Source organism: Fusarium oxysporum, chromosome 3, assembly GCF_000149955.1.
Source record: "Fusarium oxysporum f. sp. lycopersici 4287 chromosome 3, whole genome shotgun sequence".
In the NCBI taxonomy this organism is placed as follows: Eukaryota; Fungi; Ascomycota; class Sordariomycetes; order Hypocreales; family Nectriaceae; genus Fusarium; species Fusarium oxysporum.
In genome coordinates this window covers 1459874-1481803 of record NC_030988.1, presented here as the reverse complement: position 1 = coordinate 1481803, position 21930 = coordinate 1459874, and the positions used below count along the sequence as shown (strand labels likewise).

The 21930-nt window shown below is 50.2% G+C and overlaps 8 protein-coding genes across 10 annotated transcripts; 3 read left to right on the top strand and 5 right to left on the bottom strand.

Annotated features, from left to right (window-relative positions):
• Window positions 1-231: 231 nt before the first annotated feature.
• On the bottom strand, window positions 232-1242 carry FOXG_12623 (insulysin; the record flags this gene model as incomplete). The annotated part of the gene is made up of 3 exons (XM_018392451.1): window positions 232-299; window positions 346-672; window positions 726-1242. 3 exons carry the CDS (start codon window positions 1240-1242, stop codon window positions 232-234), a joined length of 912 nt encoding a protein of 303 aa, XP_018252155.1.
• A 1797-nt stretch (window positions 1243-3039) lies between these two features.
• FOXG_12622 (insulysin) lies at window positions 3040-7877 on the bottom strand. 3 transcript variants are annotated; one of them, XM_018392449.1, is made up of 3 exons: window positions 7766-7877; window positions 6109-7673; window positions 3040-6043 (listed from the first exon to the last, which is right to left on the bottom strand). In XM_018392449.1, the coding sequence occupies exons 2-3, from the start codon at window positions 6364-6366 to the stop codon at window positions 4022-4024; spliced, it is 2280 nt and encodes a 759-aa protein (XP_018252152.1). In that variant the 5' UTR covers window positions 6367-7673; window positions 7766-7877; the 3' UTR covers window positions 3040-4021. The 3 variants fall into 3 exon arrangements, with proteins under 3 accessions (XP_018252152.1, XP_018252151.1, XP_018252153.1); XM_018392448.1 differs by having other exon boundaries at window positions 6109-7877; XM_018392450.1 differs by having other exon boundaries at window positions 3040-7673.
• Window positions 6445-6700, top strand: FOXG_21048 (uncharacterized protein; the record flags this gene model as incomplete). The annotated part of the gene is made up of 3 exons (XM_018401391.1): window positions 6445-6482; window positions 6516-6543; window positions 6599-6700. 3 exons carry the CDS (start codon window positions 6445-6447, stop codon window positions 6698-6700), a joined length of 168 nt encoding a protein of 55 aa, XP_018252154.1.
• Window positions 7878-8042: 165 nt separating the features above from the next.
• On the bottom strand, window positions 8043-8843 carry FOXG_12621 (uncharacterized protein; the record flags this gene model as incomplete). Its single annotated transcript, XM_018392447.1, has 1 exon — window positions 8043-8843. One exon carries the CDS (start codon window positions 8841-8843, stop codon window positions 8043-8045), a length of 801 nt encoding a protein of 266 aa, XP_018252150.1.
• Window positions 8844-9531: 688 nt separating this feature from the next.
• Window positions 9532-10448, top strand: FOXG_12620 (uncharacterized protein; the record flags this gene model as incomplete). Its single annotated transcript, XM_018392446.1, has 2 exons — window positions 9532-9984; window positions 10041-10448. The coding sequence occupies 2 exons, from the start codon at window positions 9532-9534 to the stop codon at window positions 10446-10448; spliced, it is 861 nt and encodes a 286-aa protein (XP_018252149.1).
• A 1671-nt stretch (window positions 10449-12119) lies between these two features.
• FOXG_12619 (uncharacterized protein) lies at window positions 12120-13762 on the top strand. The gene is made up of 2 exons (XM_018392445.1): window positions 12120-13163; window positions 13222-13762. Exons 1-2 carry the CDS (start codon window positions 12304-12306, stop codon window positions 13454-13456), a joined length of 1095 nt encoding a protein of 364 aa, XP_018252148.1. The 5' UTR covers window positions 12120-12303; the 3' UTR covers window positions 13457-13762.
• A 1672-nt stretch (window positions 13763-15434) lies between these two features.
• FOXG_21047 (uncharacterized protein) lies at window positions 15435-15680 on the bottom strand (the record flags this gene model as incomplete). The annotated part of the gene is made up of 1 exon (XM_018401390.1): window positions 15435-15680. One exon carries the CDS (start codon window positions 15678-15680, stop codon window positions 15435-15437), a length of 246 nt encoding a protein of 81 aa, XP_018252147.1.
• A 24-nt stretch (window positions 15681-15704) lies between these two features.
• On the bottom strand, window positions 15705-20203 carry FOXG_12618 (uncharacterized protein; the record flags this gene model as incomplete). Its single annotated transcript, XM_018392444.1, has 4 exons — window positions 15705-19251; window positions 19344-19655; window positions 19705-19831; window positions 19879-20203. 4 exons carry the CDS (start codon window positions 20201-20203, stop codon window positions 15705-15707), a joined length of 4311 nt encoding a protein of 1436 aa, XP_018252146.1.
• Window positions 20204-21930: the final 1727 nt, after the last annotated feature.

Here is a 21930-nt window from a genome sequence, read left to right as displayed (position 1 = left end):
TCAATATCCTTGACCGGTCTGGCCCCTTAACATCAGTAATTTCCTCGGCCATCGTAAAAGCATCCCCCGGTCAGGGCTCCTCATCGGCTTTCTTCTGAGCCTCTTCCTGTCGCTTATTGACCCCTTCAGCCTATTGAGCGCATTGCAATGCCTGGGGTAGAGATTACAAAGAGTGGCGGTGCTTGTTAGGAAATCGAGTATGGCTACGTAGGGTTCTGCCATGGTAGTCATCTACTGTTCATTCCCAAGAGATATTGCCTGCGCGTAGAAGGGACCGACCTTCTCACCCTCGGCTTCACCTAAGCCGTGACAAAGTACCATAGACCCAATGCTTTAAGTTCGTACGGCAAGCCTTAAGCGGCACATACCAACGCTCAAAGTCGCTTACATGTTTGACAGGTCTGACCCCCGAGCTGACAGTGAGACCAGCTTTCCAAAACCTGACGTTGGTAATTTCTTCGGCCGCCTCAACGGCATCTCCAGCGTGCGGCTCCTCGTCAGCGTTTTTCTGAGCCTCTTCCTGTCGCTTATCGACCCCTTCAGCCTTGCATTGGGCCTTTAGATAAATCGATAAGCGTGCCCTCTGACTGGAAGTAGGGTTGAGATGCTGGTTGAAGAAATCCACAATTTCAGCCTTGGTTAGCTGTCTAATCCGGGCGGCATCGAGTTGACCTACCAGTGATTAGCATGTTCACAATCTTGGACTTTATGTTTCCTTGACTTACGAAACTCAAAATCATATTCTTCGCTTTCGATTTCGTCCCAATGCTGTTTAGATTCTTCTTCCAGTTTTCCAAGCTTCTCTAGACGCCGGACGATCAAACTTCGCTTGTGATCCTCAAGCTCAGTCTCGCTCATCTTCTCCAGAGTGTCCGCATACCTCATGAGGAAAGCCTCGATACGCGAGTCAAGGAACTCTGGTGCCATCTCACTCTGGATGAGGAAGTGGAAACCATATGTCGTCGAGAATGATCGACGTCCGCTCCCGACGATGTAACCGAGTTGCTCCTTAGTCCGGAGCTGATCAAAGGCTGGCTCACGGAGCATCTGTTCCAGAAGTAGAGTCTTGGTTCGAACGTCGCGATCGTCTCTGCTACCAACATAAAACCAAGTCCCGACGCAGTGGTTGACGTTGTCGGGATCCTTGAGGGTCTTTCTGAAGACGTAGTTGGAACCTTTGGTCAGAATGAGTGACCGCAGGATAGGCCACTGGGCCTTGGGCAAAACCCGCGGCTTCAGCATGGACTCGACCAGGCTGGCGAATCTATCTACCGATGTAGATGAAATGTAGATGTAGATAGATGTAGATCTACATCTATCTATCTACCAGAGGACATGTGGGTCTTCTATCTATCTACCTGGAGGTCCGGTAGATAGACGAAATGTAGATAGATGCCAAGACCGCGGTGAAAATTGGGTGAGGTAGTTGTACTTTCTCGGTACTGGTGGCATCCTCCTGCACCGAAGTATCGGTACCTCTGAAAATCCCTTCCCTAACCGTCCCTCATTTCCCGATTTCCCCACGCCATCCCCCTTTTTCGCTTGGGTCTTAGTTTGACATATTCTCATTGCCCTTAATGCCACCCAAAACCATTGCCCAAATGGCACCTCAAAGCGATTTATTCAGTTACGCAACCGATACTACCATATCGGAAATATCCTGTCCCGAAGACCCAACCTTGCCTATGCACAATTCCTCGTCTCGCAGCAGCCATTCAATCATCAAAGACTGGGATGCAGTATCGCAAGCTGTCCGCAGCCATTGGGTCCTCTCAGCTCGAACTGGTCAAGCTACCGGCTGGTTTTGGGCTCACGGCTATGACGTTCAAGCTAGGTCCAAAGGCAATGAGTCTGGCCCCCATACATGGCTCTGTTGCCACTGTGTCCAGCATGGCGTTCCCCGGCCAAAGGCTTATGTCTCGTCCAACACTCGGAACATTGAAGGTCATCTCAGCAAGGCCCACAATATTTTTCATCCAGATCCATCAAAAGCAACACGATATATGCAGGAGCGGCCCCCGAATCAACTGACCCTTCATGATTTGGCAGCCAAGAAACGGAAGAGGGACGACTTTCACGACGAGTTGGTTACTCGATTTGACAAGGCCACGTTCCAGCGCCATGTTGTCCAGTGGATCACCGATGCAAATTTGTCATTTCGCGTACCGGAGCATAAAGGCCTCCAAAAGGTCTTTCAGTACCTGAACCCCTTGGTTCACGAGACTTGCGCCAATCTGACCCATGAAACGGTTCGGGCTAGGATCATCGACGAGTTCAACACATACAAATCGCGCGTCATCCACACGCTATCACGAAGCCCAAGCCAGGTTCATATTGCATTTGATGGCTGGGCGTCCCGGAACAGACATTCATTCTTCTCCATAAATGCCTTCTTTCTCGATGAAGATACATTCCAGCCACGGAAGATCGTCCTTGGCCTCCCAAACGTCGCCATAGCGCACACGGGAGAAAATATCTCAGCCGCTGTTATGGAGGTATTAGATGACTTCGAGTTGATTGCAAACAACAAGGTTGGATACATTATTCTCGATAACGCCGCAAGCAATGAAGGAGCAGTCGAAGCAATAGGCCACAAGCTCCAGTGGCAGAATCCGGCCAGCAGAAGGATTCGGTGTTTCGGGCATATTCTTCATCTTGTCGCCAAAGCGCTCCTCTTCATTAAAGACAGCAATACACTCGAGGACATTGATGCGGACGATTTTGCAGAGTGGACAAAAAGAGGTCCAGTAGGTAAACTCCACAACCTTGTCGTCTGGGTCAATCGGTCGAATAAAGCGACAGCAATTCTGCGGAAATTACAAGATGAGGACCCTGACAAGTCCTATCCAGGCACTCTTGATGTCGTCCTTGACAACAGCACACGCTGGCTATCTCAATATTATATGATCGAGCGAGCAATTAAGCTCCGACGCTATCTGGAGGAGCTCATTGACATTACGATTCAATCAAGCAGAAAATTTCAACGACCCCGATCTACCCGTACCCAGCCGCCAAGCCAAATTCCTCGATGTCTTGAGGAAGCAAATCTACTAAGTGACGCAGACTGGGATGCCCTCAGTTGGTTCAGAGATATTCTTAGAATGTTCGATTCCTGTCTTTTGCGGCTTGAAGGGGACTGTCAGCTCCGAGTTCGTAAGGGAGGCGTTGAAGCTCAATATGGAATTATTTGGCAGGTTGCCGTCGCATTCGAATTCCTCCTTTCTACGCTGGAGAAAGCAAAGACTGAGGCAACACACCGGGCGGAGCCTAGTTACTATTCCTCGTGCGTCAATTCGGCCTGGGTCAAGCTCAACAAGTACTACACCAAGCTTGATGAGACGCCAATTTACTATGCAGCCACGGTTCTTCACCCCGGTATACAGTGGTCGTTCTTGACAAAAGCCTACGGTGAGAAGGAGGAATGGCTTTTTGCGGCACGCCAGCTCATCCAAAAGCTCTGGGAAGAGGAGTATCGCGACCTTCCCGCTCAGTGGGAAATCTCGAGCAGTAACCTTCCTGCCGCGGTGAGGGCGCGCGAGTACAATCCATTTGATTCCTTCCAAGACGAATTAATATCATCCACCCGCCATGGCCATGACGAAGCCACAGACGAACTGGAGAGGTGGTTGTCTACAAAGCAAGACATATACACAACATACGACAATCCTCTCGAATACTGGTCTGCGAAGCGATTTGAATATCCGCGAGTGGCGAAAATGGCGATTGACATCCTCTCTGTTCCAGCAATGGCTTCTGAGTGTGAGAGGACCTTTTCTTCCGCTGGTAGTATGGTTTCGCCCAAGAGGTCACGCTTAGATGCAAGCACAATTGCCGTTACTCAGACGGTAAGGTCGTGGTTACGGGCTGGGCTACTGGAAGGGTATGAAGGTTTGCTGAAGGAGGTGGGCGACGACACGGCCGAGGATTAGCCGACCGTCTATCTACCGAATCTATCTACATCTACATGTAGCCTACATCTATCTATCTACATTGCAGATTATGACTAAGCATCTACATCTATCTACATAAGATGCCGGTAGATAGATATAGATAGATTCGCCAGCCTGGACTCGACCATATGGGTGGCCTTAAGAGCATCCTTCTTGTACATGTTACCGTTTACGTACACTTCGATGAAGACCTGTCCAAGCATCTGCTTCTGGAACAGCCTGACACCTTCCAGTGAGACGCTTGAGAGCGCCGTTGCCAACTCCTCTGCTATAAAGTCCCCTCCGGGGGCATTGAGCCACTTGGTGTAGTTGCTAATCTGACAGTAGGCTGACTGCAGCTGCCAATTGCTGTATCCTCGGATCAAGCGCTCCCTGACGATCTCAAAACGATCTTCTTTGATATCCAGGTCTCGCATTGTTGTGACGACTTGTTCTAAGAGCACGGGCAGCTTATCATTGTAGCCGCCAATCTCCAGGAACACACCGCGCGAATGGAGACCGACGTTGTACTGCAAGCCAGTCAGCTTCGCGTCGTACGAGTACTCCTCGAGCCTATCACGGACGAGGTCCGAGAACAGTCGAGCCTTGACGTTATTTTCTGCTGAAGCATATATAAGTGGTGTCTTCAAGCTGACAACAACGTTGGCGCGAGGAACCCAGAATGTATCATCCTTCTTCCACCATGTCCTGGCAATGCAATCATTGCGGATAACCCTGGGGTTCTGTGCCGGCTTATCCACCTCCTTCCTCTTGACCTCGAGCTTGGTAGGAATAAACTTGTTCTTGTGAGGTAGGTGAAGGGCAGACAGTCGATCTTTGGGAGAGACTGCAAAGGCTTTCCTGCACTCCTCCATAAGATCATCGGGGATCTTTTCATGTCGATATTCAGTTCCGTACCACTTTTCCTTCTGGTCCCAGTTGCCAGGATATTCGCGTGATACAATGGTCATGCGGAAGTTATCCGGGTGAATCGTGGCAAGGGCCTTTTGGATCTCATCAGGTGCAAACTCTCGGAGACGGCTGTGTCCACTAAGCAGCCATTCCCGAGGAAGAGGCTTTTGCATGGCAGAGCTGATTCGGCAGGTAAATTCACAGGCAGGCGTCTTTTGCTCAAACATAAAATCGATATCAGCCATTTTCTTCTGCTCTTGGAAGATCCACTCCTGGGGCGGGCTCTCGCGCAGGAGACTGATGTACTGGAAAAAGATCTTGACGATTTCAGGGTAGTTCTCGAGACCCTCCTCCGTCAAAAGGACCTCTACATCAAAGGTACCAGGAGCACCGGGGCAGATGGGGGAGGCACCGGCGGTAAGACCATTTGCCCAACCTTTGGACTTGATACATGACATGATACTTCCCGGGCCCTCGTGCCCGATGAGATGGCTAATATATCGGCTAGGCTGAGTAGCAAACATAGACTCCTCATCGATAAAGGGGAATTGCAGGTTAAGCTCTATCGAGTCCTTAACAGGCTTCGCGAAACACTGCCTACCGAGATCGGCTTCCCTGAAAGGAAGTTCGCCGGGCCATCTGTTTGGCGGAAGCTTCTTGTTGATGACAGGAGAGAACAACTCAGCGACCCATTTCTGAAGCACGTCAAGCGGTTCTCTACCTAGAACAACTAGTTTCATGCGGTTTGCTGAATAGTGTCTGGCATGAAACTCGATAAACTTGTCCCTCACATTAATTCCACGTGCCTCGGGAAGTGTCTTGAGAGCCTCAAAATTGCCAGTACCGAAGTGGCAGAACGGGTGTTCAGGGTTAGAGAGAAACTTCCCTAGCTGAGGCAGCCTCCACGTGTCGTTTTGGAGATTCTTTTTGTGTTCTGAATCGACAGCCTGTAGCTCTCGATCCAAGGTCTCGGCAAGGAAGAGAGGCTCAATGAAGAACTGGGCGAATCGGTCGAGAGCCTCGCGCAGAGGAGATGGGTTGGTATCGGAAGGTTCCTGGCCATTGTCCGGCTTGGCAGAGATATCGAAAAAGAAGGTTGTCGATGTCGGCCCTGTGTAAGCATTTGAATCTCCTGCATTGGCGGAGATATATTGGCCGTATTCGTTCTCAATTGGAAATTTCTTGGTGCCCATGAAGAGAAGCTGTTGTCAGGGAGAGATATTAGCCTGTCGCCTGTACATCACAGCTGTTGGATCGGAGCACTTGCATGTTCGACCGCATGGGCCATACCGGGAATATCAGGCTCATCGCTAAAGTATCCCACATTGACATCTAACGCAGCGCTGGCCTTGTCGGTCTTGGGATCATGCACCAGGGTAACCTCGAGCTCGTTCCCCAGACGGATAACTCGGTATTTACGATCGTCTTGTAAAGGCTTCTCGAGGGAGTCAGTAACAAGCGTCACGGGTATATGAGCATTGCCCGCTACTGTGGGGGCATCTTCTTCGCGTTCCGAGTGAGGCATTGCTGATGCGATTGTGTTAAGACATAGATTCTCGGCATTCGTTGGCGTGATAAAATAAAAGAGGTGAACACAATAACAATGAAAGCTGAGATCGGCCAAGCGTTCCTAAGATCGAGGTAAGATGTTGGCAAGGTCGAAACCACTTATAGTCATGGTAATGGTTGGGGTGCAGGGCGGGTAAGTTAGTGCGAAGCTGGGGATGGACAATGCTGGTCCGACCTGAGCAATCCAGGCATCAAAGGAAGGAGACAAGAAGTCTATGGCATGGGACCGAAAGATCTGCAGCCGAAGCCTGCAGTGGCCCGTACCTCCCAGTAACAAAGGTGCAGAGTGAAGGCAATGGGACACAGGTCTGTTCCACATTTCCTCAGCGTCTTAGTTCATGAGTTCATGCAAACGAGGTACCTCACTCCCATGCATAGTACAAGCCTGTGCAGATGGTCCACGGCCGTTCCAAAGTACCGCTAAGCCGGCTGCGGTGAGTGGTAAGGGGTGTTTGAGCCGATGTTCGTATTAAGAGTTGGTCGTATCCGTACATGGCTGCTAGCTGTCGTTGTTAGCTCGGTTAGGAGGGCTCGGAGAAGAAGAAGAAGAAGAAAAGAGGAAACGGAACGGAACATGGCTCAAATTGAGGGCCGGAAACTACTCAACGCAAGCCATTGGCTTTTCCAATCGGGTCTCGTCTCAATTGCTGTGGGCTTGCATGTCTTGCTCCTTTTTGAGACAAAATCAGGGGCGACTGAGAGGCTGGCGGGGATCCCCTGGCGAGCGCAGGGTGAACCAAATCTAGCTACTTCTGTTAGCGGCGTCAGGGGTGTGCGGCGTGTCTGGCCCCTGTCGAAAAGCAAGGATGGCTGTTGCCGCCTGTCAGAGCGAACCACCCTGAAAAATGTCCCATCTAGGCGAACCCTGTCTCTCTATTGGGGAGGGCTCGCACTGTACCATCCACTGCAACCCATCCTGTGTGACTGCGGGTCTAGGGCTGAATTGGTAGTGCCGGGGTGATGGAGCTTGTGGGGCACCTTGCCTCTGATGCCTTGCTGCATGGCAATTTAGATAACGCAGCGACAAGGAAAGGTTGGTAAGAAGCGAGGGCGGGCGGAGGCGAGGTCCACAAAGTCATCCCATCAGCGACGGCAACACCAAAGATATTCCTGGTAGGTAGGCGGGGAACCACATTGATACCAATAGAATTAGCACGACGGTCATCGCAATGTTTGGGTCGGCCATCCTTACACGAACATGTTCTTTCGACTGTTTTGCGAACAGCGAGGTGTCGCTCAATCAACTAGCCTCTGTTGTTTCTACTGTGAAGCGCCTGTTAGATCGCCCTGTCAGAAAGCAGTGAGCTTCCTCTTGGGCACCGGCCCTTCTCAAGTCTCTGTTGTTTTGTACTTGCCTGTTGGGGTGGAGGTGCAAAGGCCGTACTCGGCAAACTGAAGCACGGCGCTGAACGATAACTGTTGGATGCTTCCATACTGACTCTCAAGTTTTATGGCACAATGAGAAGTGAAATTGCATTCTGAGTTTCTGGACAAAAGCCTTTGATTTAAATATTTGCTGGCAGTGACAGAAGTCCGCCTTACCCACTGCGCCCCCTCACAGCCACTTTGAAGACTGACCGAGTCTATGAATTCACCCAATAATGATTGGGTGAGGCACATGGAGCGGCTGATTCAATACATGACTACAGTGTTCAGGGTAGCAATCTCTCCAGGATCTTCCTTCCCAACGGCCGTGTCTGGTTGTTTGCGTTTCTTTCTCTGGACAAGCACCTTGACGCAACATTCGAAAAAGTCTAAGTAAACAGTAGCAGCAGCATACTGAAGTGCTATAGGCAGTGACGACACGTGCTCGGAGTCATGACAATACTTCCGCATGTCCACCATTAGCTTCAACAATACGGCGTCCCCAAATATCATATCGTGGATGAAGGGAGCTTCGCTATCACCAAACCGCTTGCCAATGCTCTCAAGGGACAACTTGCCAATTAAATCGATCTCAACAGTAAAAGATGCATCAATCGTTTTTTCCATGATTACGGTGCTTGTCTTGCAGCCATCGACAGTCCCGGCGGTAAATCTTCCAAGAGGGCTGCTCGGCTCGACACCAACAGCCTGCTGGAGCTCGCGGAGAAGGACAACGGCTGGTCCCAGTAGCTGAAGGCAAATGCTAATGGGATTTGCCTCAGGCATCACCATCTGATTCCGAATGTTCTGAGTCCACATGCCAAATAGCTCCATCCGGTTGCGGTGATGTTCCAAAGGTGCTGGTATAGAGTTGTCGGCCAGCGTTGCTGTCTTGGGCTCCAAATTTCCATCTTCACTTTGATTTTCACTAGTAATCGTAGTTGCCGTGGCACTTGATAGCCCTTCGGCGAATAGGTCGTCCGCATGGCTACTCTTGTGTGAAGTTGTAGGAGATTGGGGAGAAGATGATGAAGCCGACGATACAGAGGCCAATTCATTGCTTGTCATTGCGCCTCGGTGAGGATCCAACAATGAAGGCAGAGATGGAATGTGCTAGTTTGTGATTCTTTGTTCTTGATCGTTCTCGGCGTAGCAAACATCTATACCAAGACAGTGAAGCTAAAATCTCTGGTTCTTATATTCAACTGACATCCTTTGTACCTGATGAATCACAGCAGTCAGGGACCCCGGCACACAACATGCATTTGAGCCCGGCATGTCTCCCTCGGCGTCTAGTGACTGGGATCAGTATGATATCTTTGGCCGCTGGATAAGGCTGGTGGTTTCCGTCACATCTGTAGCGGATTGCTGGAAGTGAGATGGAAAGGAAGTCTCTACAACAGTCTCTGGAAAGGAGGGCTTTCATCACATTAACGTACATCCATCGGAGAGAATCGAATATCGAGAAGCTCATCTCACTGGTATCGGTTAGTCCAATCATACTTTTTCACCATTGAGCAGCGATCAAGCCTTTCTGGTTCTGAAGGCAGATAGCTGTAGCTTACGTGACATGGTTCAAACTCTGCACAAGGATGGTCATGTTGCGGCTGAAGAACATGGTCGCCGGCTCCGAGACCTGGAAGGTACGTCCCCGAAACGTTACAATAGATGTTTGCCAATAGCAACATCCGTAACCATGTGAAGTATGGCGGTGAGGCTCTATATCCCTATCGAAACAATTGTTAGTTGTTCATACATGCCTCCACGACAAAATCCAAGCTGCCTTTGGACGCTTCGACTACAACCCTCGACGCCAAGAAGCGCTATCATCGATGAAATTCGCGAAATCGGACGCCAGAACCGACAAGCTCGCGCCTTCACCAATAGCATCAACAATGCTTTGTCTTCTCGTGTTGTTCTGGTCGATGGTGAAGACAAATGGGAACAACAACCGGATGCGCAGTTCGAGCATGACAAAGCCAGGCACCCGGGCGTAGTTCTCGAGGTCGCATTGACTCAAGACCCGGATGAGTTGCGACGGATTGCCAGACGATACATCTATCATACCAATGGACAGATCAAAGTGGTTCTTGGCATTGATCTCAATGAAGACAAAGAGTCCACCATATCAGTTTGGAAGCCCACGTTCAGCCCAGCACAAAATGATGATGGAGTTGACATGGATATTGAGCAAGTTGCTCAGCTACAGGTATATCTTGTGTTCTTTCAGCTTCATACGTGAAAGGAACAAGCTGACTGATTCAGCCTTTTCGAGACGCCAACAAGAACCCTGTAAACGGTGCCTTGACACTACACCTTCACGACTTTGCGCCTGACAATCTATGTCAAGGCTGTCCCAACACTGCCTTCTTAATCTCATACCGCGACATGTCAGACATGATGGCTAAGGCCGAACGGCGCAAACTGCTACGAGAACAAAAGGAGGTACCGAAGCCCTTAATCCGCGTTGTTAAGAAGCGACGCTATTCAGAGAGCTCAGAGGGCCAGATGGCGGAAGAGGATGAGAAGCGATACTCCGATGAGGCAGACGATGCGAATGACAAGGAGGATCGTGACGACGGAGCTTACGAGCCTCCCAAGAGTCTTGAAAAAATAGCTTTTGTGCCTCGTAAGAAGCGTGGTCAAGGGGCGGGCTGGGACGATGGTTCTTGATTTTTTGGATTGCACTGGTGTTCTGGACAGATTATGAGCTCTAGATGAATAGCAAGGGAGTTGGATGACACCCTACTGTATAAAGGTTGAACCAAAACCCGCCGCATTGTCTCCCACCTATCTGACGATGTCTGTTAGACCTAGGGTTATGAAGAGAGTAGAGAGTAGAGAGTAAACGCGGTGAGCCAATCGTTTGACATAGTCATATCAGAATCTCAAAACAATCTTGATAATTTTGCCTTGCCTAGAATCTTTGAGTATTCTGTCTGAGAACTTTATGGTGCGTTGAGGGGATCTATGAGTTAAGAAAGCTGCACAGAGAATATAGGAACCAACAGGGTACCTTGCCTAAAGCTGTATTTATGACATGTACTATTTGATAGAACTTGTTCGTAAAGAGATTGCCTGCCGTAAAGCAAGGGGTATCTTGATTTTGGGCGTAGCACGCTTGGGGCTGCCTCGCACGCGCTATCGTCTTCGCTCCTGATACTCAACCCACAGCTATTCCCAGGTAAGACAGTAAACTTTGTCTGAGACACAATCGTTTCTTCATACGTAGTCAAGTAGTGGTCCAGATCTCTCTGAGCACTTTCCATTTCAAAATACCAGACTACATATCATTGGCAACTGTATCAGTCTTTGCAAACGACAAGTGGCTGTGATGCGTGGCTATAGTTAGCGACGGTTTCTGATTGGAAATCGCTACAGATCTCCGTATCTGGCGCAGACTGGACCATTGCTGAGGCAGGCTAGGGCTAGTGTATCATGTCTACTGCCTACGTGATAGCAGCTGACTTAGAGTTTGATCTCCACGCTTAGGCACATTCTGCAATCCAATACATCATCAACTATGAAATCAGTGCAGTTCCGTGATCTAACCGAAAGCATCAGACTATCGACTGCATCATCTCAGTAGCATGGAGTTGGTTGGTCCGCTTGAAGCTACGCGGTGGGGCATTAGAGTACCTCAACCAGCTGAATGTAGACCCGTTGCTTGAACAAGCACCCTTGCAGAGAACTTGACACTATCGCAAAGCGCGCCATGATGTGCTGCAGCATCGTCTAGCATTCTCGGCCGGACCATTTACTGTGTCCCTGCTATTGATGAGTACACGGGGCCTTAGTATTCTTTTGACGGAGGGCAAGAATTATTATACACCTTAATATTAGAATCTAAAGGATCTGTGACGTTCTGCCTTTGGTAATCTATGGCCATGATAATGCTGATTGGGTTTGCAACCGATCGTGGGAGCTCCAGGAAAGAACGCTGGTGGTACCATTTCAATCAATCCTATTGATCTCGTTCCTGCTTCTCAGCTAATGGGATCCCCTCCCCTGTACCGAATCTTGAGGGCTGAAGGTGCGGTTGATGATTCGTTAAGCTTCCTGCATCAAGAGTATGATGGTAACTGACATGTGTATGCACAACACAGAGTAGGTGGATTCATGCAGGGCCACGAACTACGATGACCTATGCAATCGCCAGATCATCTGTATTTGCAATGGCTATAGGGGCCAGCTCGGCCACCGATATCAAGCCATTTTAGACCTTTGCAGATATTCCCGTGCCGCTCGGTCCTCTGCAGTATGCAGCATCGAATAGCAACCAGGAACTATCTGTGAGACTTGCAGTGTTGATGTCTAAGACTTGCAGAACTCTCCAATCCAACCCATTCAGTATGGTTCAGTTCTCAAGTGGCGGGGGATCTTGATGGTCAAGTCACTATATAACAGAGGCCCCATGTCCTTCGACAAAGCAAGCCAGCCTCCAGGTATTATCGTTATTCTTACTACTCTCCCAGCGACATTTCGGAGCCTTCACCTTGTTTAAGCTTTTCTTCATTCTTACGCCAAAATGCATCTCGAGTCAGATTACCGGTTCGGCATGGACGACGCCGCTTTCAGCCTCTGCAGCCAGCCCATGTCCTGTCCTTCTACCACCACAAGTTTCTCCTCGGCCTCATCAGCCTACGACCCGTTCACTCCTACACCTCGACGGTCAACACCTGATGGATTCAGCAACATCGACTTTGGGGTTTCTTACAGCCCTGTCCGTCACCGGGCAGAGCTGACCCCTCCCCCATCAGCAATGGGCAAGTTCATGTTCGGGCCTGTGAAGCCTGAGCCTGAGCACGCCTCATTCTTCGACTCCCTCCCCAGCACTCCCATGAATCAAGAGCAACTCGGCTTCGAGTGCGAGCATATGATGGACATGAACATGGCACAAAACGGTTCAATGGGATCACTAACACCACAAAGCTCCTTTGGCATGTATTCGTACTCTCCTGATGCTTCCATGGGCCCCGCCTCATTCACGATGACACCAATGCAAAGCATCTCTGGCTCTGAAGCTGCCGAGACCGGCTCATCATGGTGTTGTGCCAACGATAGCACCAACACATTCTTTCCCATCAGACAACTCTCTAGTGATTTTGACGCTTTTGACTTGGACCACCACTCTCAGTCACAGCTTGGTTACCATTTCCACGACCTCAACTCTCCTAACTACAAGCGTGCTCAAAGGAAGTTGATGGTGCACGAGATCCAACAGAAGAGTGCCGAACTTAAGCGAGCTCAGACCCGATCATCAAGGAAGCGATCGAGCAAGCCCAATTCTGCTCAAGTTAGTGTTCAAAGAGCCATGTGCAAGTGTGACTACCCTGGTTGCCACAAGGCCTTCCAACGAAATGAGCACCTTAAGCGTCACAAGCAAGTGTAAGGACTTACTAAGATTCATAAAAAAAAAAAGAACATTTTCACTAATAAACTACAGTTTCCATGGTGAAGGGCCCAACCGTTTCTCATGCGAGTTCTGCGGAAAGGACCAATTCAACCGTCAAGATAATCTCAACAACCACCGCAGGTTACACGTACGACCCAACAGCCGAAACCGCGGTGTTCAGTTCATCCCTGCTGCAGTCCCTGTCATTGAGCAAGAGGAGCGAAGCAGAAAGCGAAGAGCACCATCAAAGCCGAAGATGGCAAAGAAGCATTGCTCAAAAGACTAAGCTTGCCTGGTGTTTCTTTACTTTGCCGTTGAGCTAAAGCCACTGGAAGCGCCGTTGTTGTAGGCTTTTGACTTGAATATAGAGCCGCTTCTGCCCCCTTTAATCTTTCTACGTGGTGTCACGGGAACCCTGTTCAAGATAGGGGTGTCATACCGAATGCATCCCAGGCAACAAGTCCAGAGCTATATGATCATATAATATTCACTAGAGTACCCTAGACTTCAATAATTCGATACCATTGCTACAACTTTAGAGTATATTAGCCCTCATATACCTAGCATCTTAAATCTTCAAACGTATCCTCCTCAAACAGAGAGTCTTGGTGAATATTCCGCGCTTGTCATCTTAGCTTACAGCAGCTGCCCCATCTTGAAGCAAGTTATCGCAACAATTCTGATAGACAGAGTCTTTCGTGTCACCGGCCGCTGTACGGCTTTGCCTATAGGCTCTGCAAGGCTTTCCTCCATCGCCGAGTCATCAATATGCCTTTAGTCCACTGACAAGAGTGATGCAATGATGCTGCGGCTCAATCATTACCGAAACTTTAGCAATTTTAGGCCAGTCAGATTCTACCCCTTCAGTGCCAAAGTGGGGCTGTGTCAGAACGGCGCGCTCCGTGCCCGGTCTGTGATATTCTGGAATTAAGAAAGTTGAATACATTCGGCAAGCTGTAATTAAACAGATTCTAGGCGATATGAAGGACGCGTCTATATACGCTGTGGCTCTTCTCTACATTAGATTTGAGGCAGCGGGAGGCGTTTGTCGATGGCGTCGTCCAAATACCGGACAAGTGAACAAAGAGCGCTCCGAAGAAAAGCCTCCTATTGGCCATTGTATTGCTTGCAGATTCGACGAGATTGCTTCCCTCAGTCTTCAGCTTCAGATCCCTATCTACCTTCTCAGGCCTCTCTGTCTTACGTGTCAGATCGTTCTCAGCTTCTTCCGATATCAGCAATTAATTGGAGAGAACTATAGCCACACTAGAAAGTCACGGCCGAGATGATGAGGAAGGCAAGTGTTCCAATATATTACCCTCAGTTATGTGAGGTCGATCAGAATGACCCCCGCCGCCTCCCCACATCTCCATTACCTACGTCCGTTACCATGGTATCGCCATCATCTGGGCTTTGCTTGACGGGAATGCCTTCCCGATATTTCGCCTTATAGACGTGAAAGCCCTGCAAGCATGCCATCTAACGTAAGGTCAAATTCCGGCGCTATCGGGGTGGCCTACGGCCCTTCCTCCGGTAGCGAAGGTGCAGAAGCGATGGTAATGAGCTGTTCCCGGTTCTGATGACCGCCACAATTGTAGAGTCTGGTTGTCTTCTAGCGCAGAGAGTAGGCATGCTGCATGGACTCTCCGCGACATAATATGCCATCCAGGAGCTATTCAGGCTCAGTTGCTAATACAGGAGGTTCAGTGGTACAATATAAGTTGTTCGGAGTCCGGACTATGCTTAGCTCACGACTTGCGACACGCCTGGAGGTCTCCCATGACATGAACCCCCCCCCCCCCCCTTCTGGCCTGCGCTCTTATCCGTCTGATTGATAACATGAGATTACTCAATCAAACAGGTTCTGCCGCTGGAGAATATGGAGCCATCATAATTAAGAACTTCGGACTTGACCCTGCACGTCAAGTCATCATACATTCTGCCTAACAGCTGTCGAGCCCTTATCGGCTAAGCAATTGCAACAGAATACGAAGAGACGGATAACAAACAGAATGCACGCATTAAAAATTTCGGTATCAACTTGAGATGGCATCCAGCACTGATCGCCATACACAGCATCAAATGGAAAGGAAATCTATAGAGGGTGGTAGAAAGGAGGAAATAATACACACCACGCTGGCCACCGTCGCGAGAGACCTCCTAGATCATCTCGTTTCGGTTCAAGCTAGTCGACAAGTGCTTGTTTCGAGAATCAATTGGCGAACGCGAAACATCAGGGTTGAATGACACTGGCGGGGGAGACTTCATCGTCGAGGTATAGGAATGCTCTCAAAGGGAGCCTCGGAAGGGGCAAATCGGACATGCTCCTTTCGATTGCGGCTGGCAGAACGAAGTCGCTCACTGACCTTGTGAATGCGGCCTGAGATGCTGCTGTCTCCAATGCTTCTGCCTCGGTTGTGGCTCCTGTGGGAAGCTGGTGCCGGAGGGCTGGCCTCTGACGCTTGATCATTACCAGATGATAAATCGTCGTCCATGACAATATCAATCATGCCTGATGCAACAGGGCCAGTCTTCTAATATCGCTGGGCGTGTTGCAAAGGGACAGGAGGCGGTGGAGGTGAAGCCAAATGCCTGAATTCCTTGAGAACTGGGGGCGCCGGAGGAGGGGGAGGGGGCATAGGATCTTCGTGAGAGCGTCGTTGCTTACTAGGGACAACTTCTTCGATACGTCCAACACTGCTCTTGCGTGCAAGACGAGCAGGGCGCTGGCCAGGTTCATCTGGAATTGGGGCTGACATGCTACGAGGGATATGAGGTCGCGCCGGTGGCTGGTAGACGGTGGATCGCAGCAGAGTGAGACTGGGCTCGGGGACTGGCGCTTCTCTCTCAGGCGACTGTTGAGGTGAGGTTTCTGGCGAGTATCGCTGAGAGAAGCTGGCTGGAATCGAAGGCACGTTGGGTCTGGGAGTGCTTCCTGGTTGATCATGGTTGCCCTCAATGATGAGTCTCATGGCTTTGGGGGTCGCTGGAAGTCCAATAACAGGTCCGTTGCGGGCGTACATGCTCTTTTGTGGGGGCTCAGTAGCACTGCGAGGTGGGATATCGTCAGGTAGAGGCTTAGGCTCAGCAGTCTTAACCGTGATCGCAAAAGCAGGAGCGAACTCGTTAGAATGAGGGATTGAAGGTGTTTGGGCACGCTTGGCCAGAGACTTGCGGCGCTCCTCGAGTTCTCGTGCAGCCTGTTCCTTCTTTCGCTGACGCTCGTTATTCATTTGCTTGAGGTCACCAGCATGCTCAGTTGAAGTGGAACCGTCAAAGTTGGCGACCTCAGAATTGGCTCTGCGTCGGTGCTCCGAAGCATCTTGCTTGCTCAGTGCCGGCGAGCCAAGGCCTCGGCTGCTACTGCGGCTGTGCTTGTTCCTGAATTCCTCTTGAGCTGTTATGGCTGCTCTGTAGTTCTCTTCATCCTCGGAACCCTGGTACTGGTGAACAGTAGCACTCAGAGGCAAGGGTGACGAAGGAGAACGCTGTGCAGAACTCTCCCGGCCTTGGCTTCGGGCACGAAGTGTGAGAGCTGGCGGGCGAGAGAGACCTTCTGGGCTCCTGCGGCGGCTTCCACGGTTTGAATTGCGGCTTTGTGGTTTGACAATTGAACCGCTTACCTTGCGTACTGTGTTTGGCTCACCGATCTGACCATGTCGTGGAGTGCTCAAGTTCAGCAAGTACTCTGGAGACATGGGGATTGGGGAAGTTGGTGATCGTTTTGCCTTGGGCCAATGGCAAGCGCTGACACGTCCACGGTCCTCGGAAGGTTCCCTGGAGCGTGTGGTTCGCTCTCGACTTCCAGGATGATCTGGTGAAGCATCCCGAGTTCTTGAATGGCTACGCTGACGACTGCGTTGTCTCTTGGAGTAGTGCTTGGCAGCATCCAAGCTATGGATGTAATCTTCTCGGTTTCGCACAGCTTGATGACGAAGGCTTCTTCCGGCGCTCGACGCAGAAGTGACCGAACCTGTCACAGAGGCTGGGCCTCTGCGGCGAGTTGGCCAGTGGTAGCGAGTAGAAAAAGTGACGGACTGCTCTGGGGATGTAATGTCGTCATGAGAGGGCCCAGGATGCAGCGGTAGATTCACACCCACAGGAATGCGGTCACGAGAGCCATTGCGATGGTTACGTGATGTTTGTTGCATTTTCAACATAGCGGCCTGGTCCGGTGGCGGTGAAAAATCTCCTTCGCTCGCTTGGACAATGAGTTGAGCATGCTCTCGCATCATCATCGGGCTTGCAGTAGCGGCACGATGTGATGCGGTACCCATCATCATGTTGTCATTGCCAGATGGTGTTCGAACATGACCAGATCGAGGCTCATAGTCATCAGGCACAGCAGACAGCTCAGCAGATCGAAGTGCCCCCGGGTTGAGGTCTGAGGGAATCTCACCAATGGACGGCAAACGCCCACGTCCTCGGGCAGACACTGTGGTATTGAATCTGCTATTGTTTGAAGGGCGAAGGAAGGCTGTCGGGGCCTCGTTGTTGGAGGCATGAGAGAAAGCGGGAGAGCGGGCAGAGTCAGCGATAGGGGTAACACCCGCGGCAATCGGGGTTTGACCACCGTCGCCAGCAAAGAACTTTGTCTTTTGCATTTGATCACCAAATGAGGTGATAAGCTTGAGAGCAGAGGTCTTTGCGATGCTGCGTTGGAGGCAACGTTGAACACCGGGAGGTGAGAGAGGCGGGCTTAGGATCTCAGGAATACTGGGAGTCATAGTCTGGAAGTTCAGCTGCGCGGCGGATGGAGAAGTCCAAGGCTCAGTAGACTCCTGGTCGGTGCAAGCAAAGCATCGGATTGCTAGCTGCTGTTGGCCATGTTGAACTGCCCACTTCCCCCATTTCCTGATAATAGCAGCTTGTCGTTCCCAAACACTAGGGGCTGAGAGGCATGTGAGGATCAGTGCCTCCATGTAACGCTTGTGAGAGATATAAACCTCAATAGCGTCATTGTGATCACCCATGCCAAGCATAATAGTAACTGCTGTGTGCACGTCGCCAGCCTCAAGCAGGCGCTGGACGTATGTATGGCCAAGCTTCTGTTGTGAGGCATGGCCGCCGATGCCACTCAGAGCCAATAACATCCAGTCAGAAGAAGTCATGTTCTCGAAGTTTGCGTTCATGATATTGGGATTGATATCATCAAGCCATTTGGCCAAGAGAATGCGGCTGGGAGATCCTTGGGTATGCCTACTCATCTCATCCCTAATCAGGTCTTCAACCTCTTTGTTCCATCCGAAGATGGTATTGAGCATTTGACGGCGCAGATCATCATTGGTGAGACGAGCACTGTTGGCACCCATAGCATGTTTGTAAGGAATGTCACTGAGACGCGCCCGAGCACACTTGAATAGGTCGTGCACCTTGTTGTCGTCAGGGCTACGGGGAACTTCATTGCGCAGGCGAGAAGGTCTTCTTCGTGATCGGCTTGAGGCTATGGAAGGAACACTTGTAGTGCCAAGAGAGTATCCCATGGAATAAGTGTCCAAATCTCTCGTGTTACCGTGAGCACTGTTGCCAATAGTTGATGACCTGATCGAGGTTGTAGCCGAGATATAGGTGTTTTCTGACAGTCCTCTTGACCTCATGGATCCGGGGTAACGGCCAGGGGTTTGGGACGACCCAGCTGAGGATTTCGATAAGGATGAAAGTCCGCTCCGACTTGAGACAGGGCTAGCTGATTCGTAAGGCTCATTACCAGAGCCGTAAGCTTGGCGTCGAGTCAGGCGAGCAAATGGTGATAAGTGATCTTCGTCACTCTCGGAAATATCCATATACAGGGGAATAGAGCTCGTCTCAGACTCGGAGGCGATAGTAGTAGTCGAGGTCGCTGATCGATCACCACTTTCTTCTGAGACTGGAGGAGAGGGTGGCAATAGGATTGCTGGGTGTTGGACATTGGCAACCATGATGGCCGGGGACTTCAGGTCGAACTGCTGCACGGTATTATTGGGTCCAAGGGTGAACAACGTGGCACCTGGGCCATAGACGGCGAGGCCGCGAACAAGATCAAGAGTCGGGATGGGATCATGGGTGATGTGCTTTGTCCTAACATCCCATGACTGTGTTTGCCTGTGTATATGTTAGTTGATGATAAGGAGTCATGCAGCTAAGCGCGCGCGTAGCCTAGGGTGTTTTATGGTGATGGCAAGCTGCAAACTTACGAGTCGGAATATTGAATTATGCGACCGTTCTTGGACCATCCCATCCAGTTGGGTCCATCCCTCGTGACCTCAGCTTTCCTAAGGTTTCGAACCACCTTTGCAGGGTCATCAGCGCTGTACTTCTTTGCCACGCTCCAGACTCGTAAGTCACCGTCATGCATCTGGACAGCAAGCATGTCGGACTTTTGCCGAGGCGAAGAAGCATGCCATGCGAGGTTGACGATGGGTGATGGTCCTTTGGAAGTGGTAAGATTGTGTAAGATAGTAAAGCGTGGTTGCAAGGTTGCAACGAATAAAGAGCCATTCTGGTAGCTGAGACTGTGTTAGTGAGATTTGAGTGAAAAGGAGGATCACGACTCACCCGATAGCAAAGGTTCGACAATCAGCCGACGGTGCCAATGCCGTCACAGAAATTTGGTCAGTAGTTCGTGAAGAAACATGTTCGGATGTTGAAGGCTCAAACATGATAATGCTTCCTTTTGTATTGCCTTCAAATAGTCAGTCATGATCATCAAAACTTATTTCAGTAACTTACCAAAAGCCACATTGCCATTTTTCATCCACGCTGCGACAGTTAAATGATCATAACAGGCAAATCGAGAGATCTCATCGCCTGTCATTAGATCCCACACAATTGCTGTTTGGCCAGCATCGTAACTGACAACGAAGCGGCCACCACCAGCCTCACTCTGATTATCAACCACTAACAATTGAACCTCATCAGCGTGTCGAGAAAACCTTCGTTCAATGGTAAGAGTATCATGGTGACAGCAAACAACGGATGAACCCTGGGCGTACAAGAACATGGACGCAGTGGCGGCGCAGGGGTCAAAGTACTTTAAATCGGTAACATGAGGCATCGTGGTGTTATATAGGACCTGCGACGTCTGCCTGCTTGTTGCGGACGTTCTACCGGAACCGAATGGTCCAGTCCGGTTTGAGGCGAAGTTCCCAAGATATTGTGAGCTAAGTGGCCAAAATTGACTCAAGTAGCGACGCTGACGGCTGTTAACGGATATCAAAGCGAAGTCGTAGAGTATGGCCTTCAACCTTACGTTTGCAATCCTTAGGCTTTCGGTGGGCAGTAAAAGGTGCGGGTGGCATCACCTCTGGCTAAGTGGACATGGCAGTCGGCCGCTATAAATCCCAAATCGTCACATCGTGGGATCTTCCTGGAAGAGTATACCGGCTAACAGCAGGCGGGGCCAACACTCTCCACAAAACCAAGATTCCTCCCGTATCTAAAGCCGACAGGACACTTGTACGGCACTCGTTAGCGCTGGAGAGTACATATCTAGGTACAAGTAGGTTATCGTCACTAGCTTCCGCACGTTGGGACAAACAAGGAAGGCGATCCAGTTCCAATGGCCCATGAGATCTCCGTCGCGCAGCCAAAGTTCGCAGTACGGCACAGATGAAAGAATTGGGAGACTGGAATTCCTCCAAGTGACAATGACTTCTATGAAGCATTGAGAGAAAAGACAAATTTTCAGCGAAACTGGTCGACAACAGTTCATTTTGCTACATGGGAAGAAGCGAACATACAAATGCACCAATGCCTGGGTTTTCACGATGCTGGTGATTCTGTCATTCAAGCCGAAGGTTGTGATCTGAATGGGAAAGCACAGCGCTTACCAACGATGATAATTGGTCAGTTTCTCAATTGCGTTGAATACGCTTTGAGAACTTCGTCTGCTTCTCGGCCAATGCGTACATAGTCTCGCTCCACGGCGTCTGGGCTGAGTGGCAGTTTGATCATCGCTGCCATTCAGCCGTCGCCCGTCGCCAACCTGAGGGTATTTGGGGCAACGTGAGCAATCGAAAGTGGATATCACAGGCTCGGCGTTGGTGGCCAAGGCACGGGCACGTACCGTGCTCACCGACCATCTCAACACTATGAGGCGAACGTTGGCGCTAAAGAAAAGTAATAAGCCATCTGATCCCTGGACATTTAATGATTAGGATGAGAGGTTATACTGTACTAGGTTAGCTACTCGCTGTTCGATTTTAGGGCCAACATCATCATGGACCTTTTCATCACCTCATTCTTCCTAACAGGCTGGCGATCGTCATCTCTAATCGGAGTATGGATATATCCCCCGGCCCCTGTCAACGCCCACCGCCAAACGCTATTACCTGTGATCCCTGGTCCTTGCTATCACGAACTCTACCGTTACCATGATCAGTGCTCCCACTTATTTACTTTCGGTCCCGTACAGAGCTTACCGTCAAATTTGGCTCCCGAAGCGACGAAAGATTTTTGTGACATTAGCGGACCATTGATCCATTGAACTGCAGCTCTGTATGTACCACTAGGAAATGGTTTTGGCTAAAGAATAGGTTCTACTTATCATGAAGACGTGCACGAAGAATACGGAAATGTCGAGGCTTTATGCTCAATCATGCCGCCAGTCATGCCGCCCGTTGGTGCCATTCTCACCCTCATCATCCCTATCGTTTCTCTTCTCGTCTGAACCATGCAAGCGAGACGCTTACCCGGGATCCCAGTGAACACGTCAAAAAGGGCACCCCGCACGCTTCCATTTTAGGATCCACAACCCCCTGTGCGGCCCTGTCCTTTGCACTA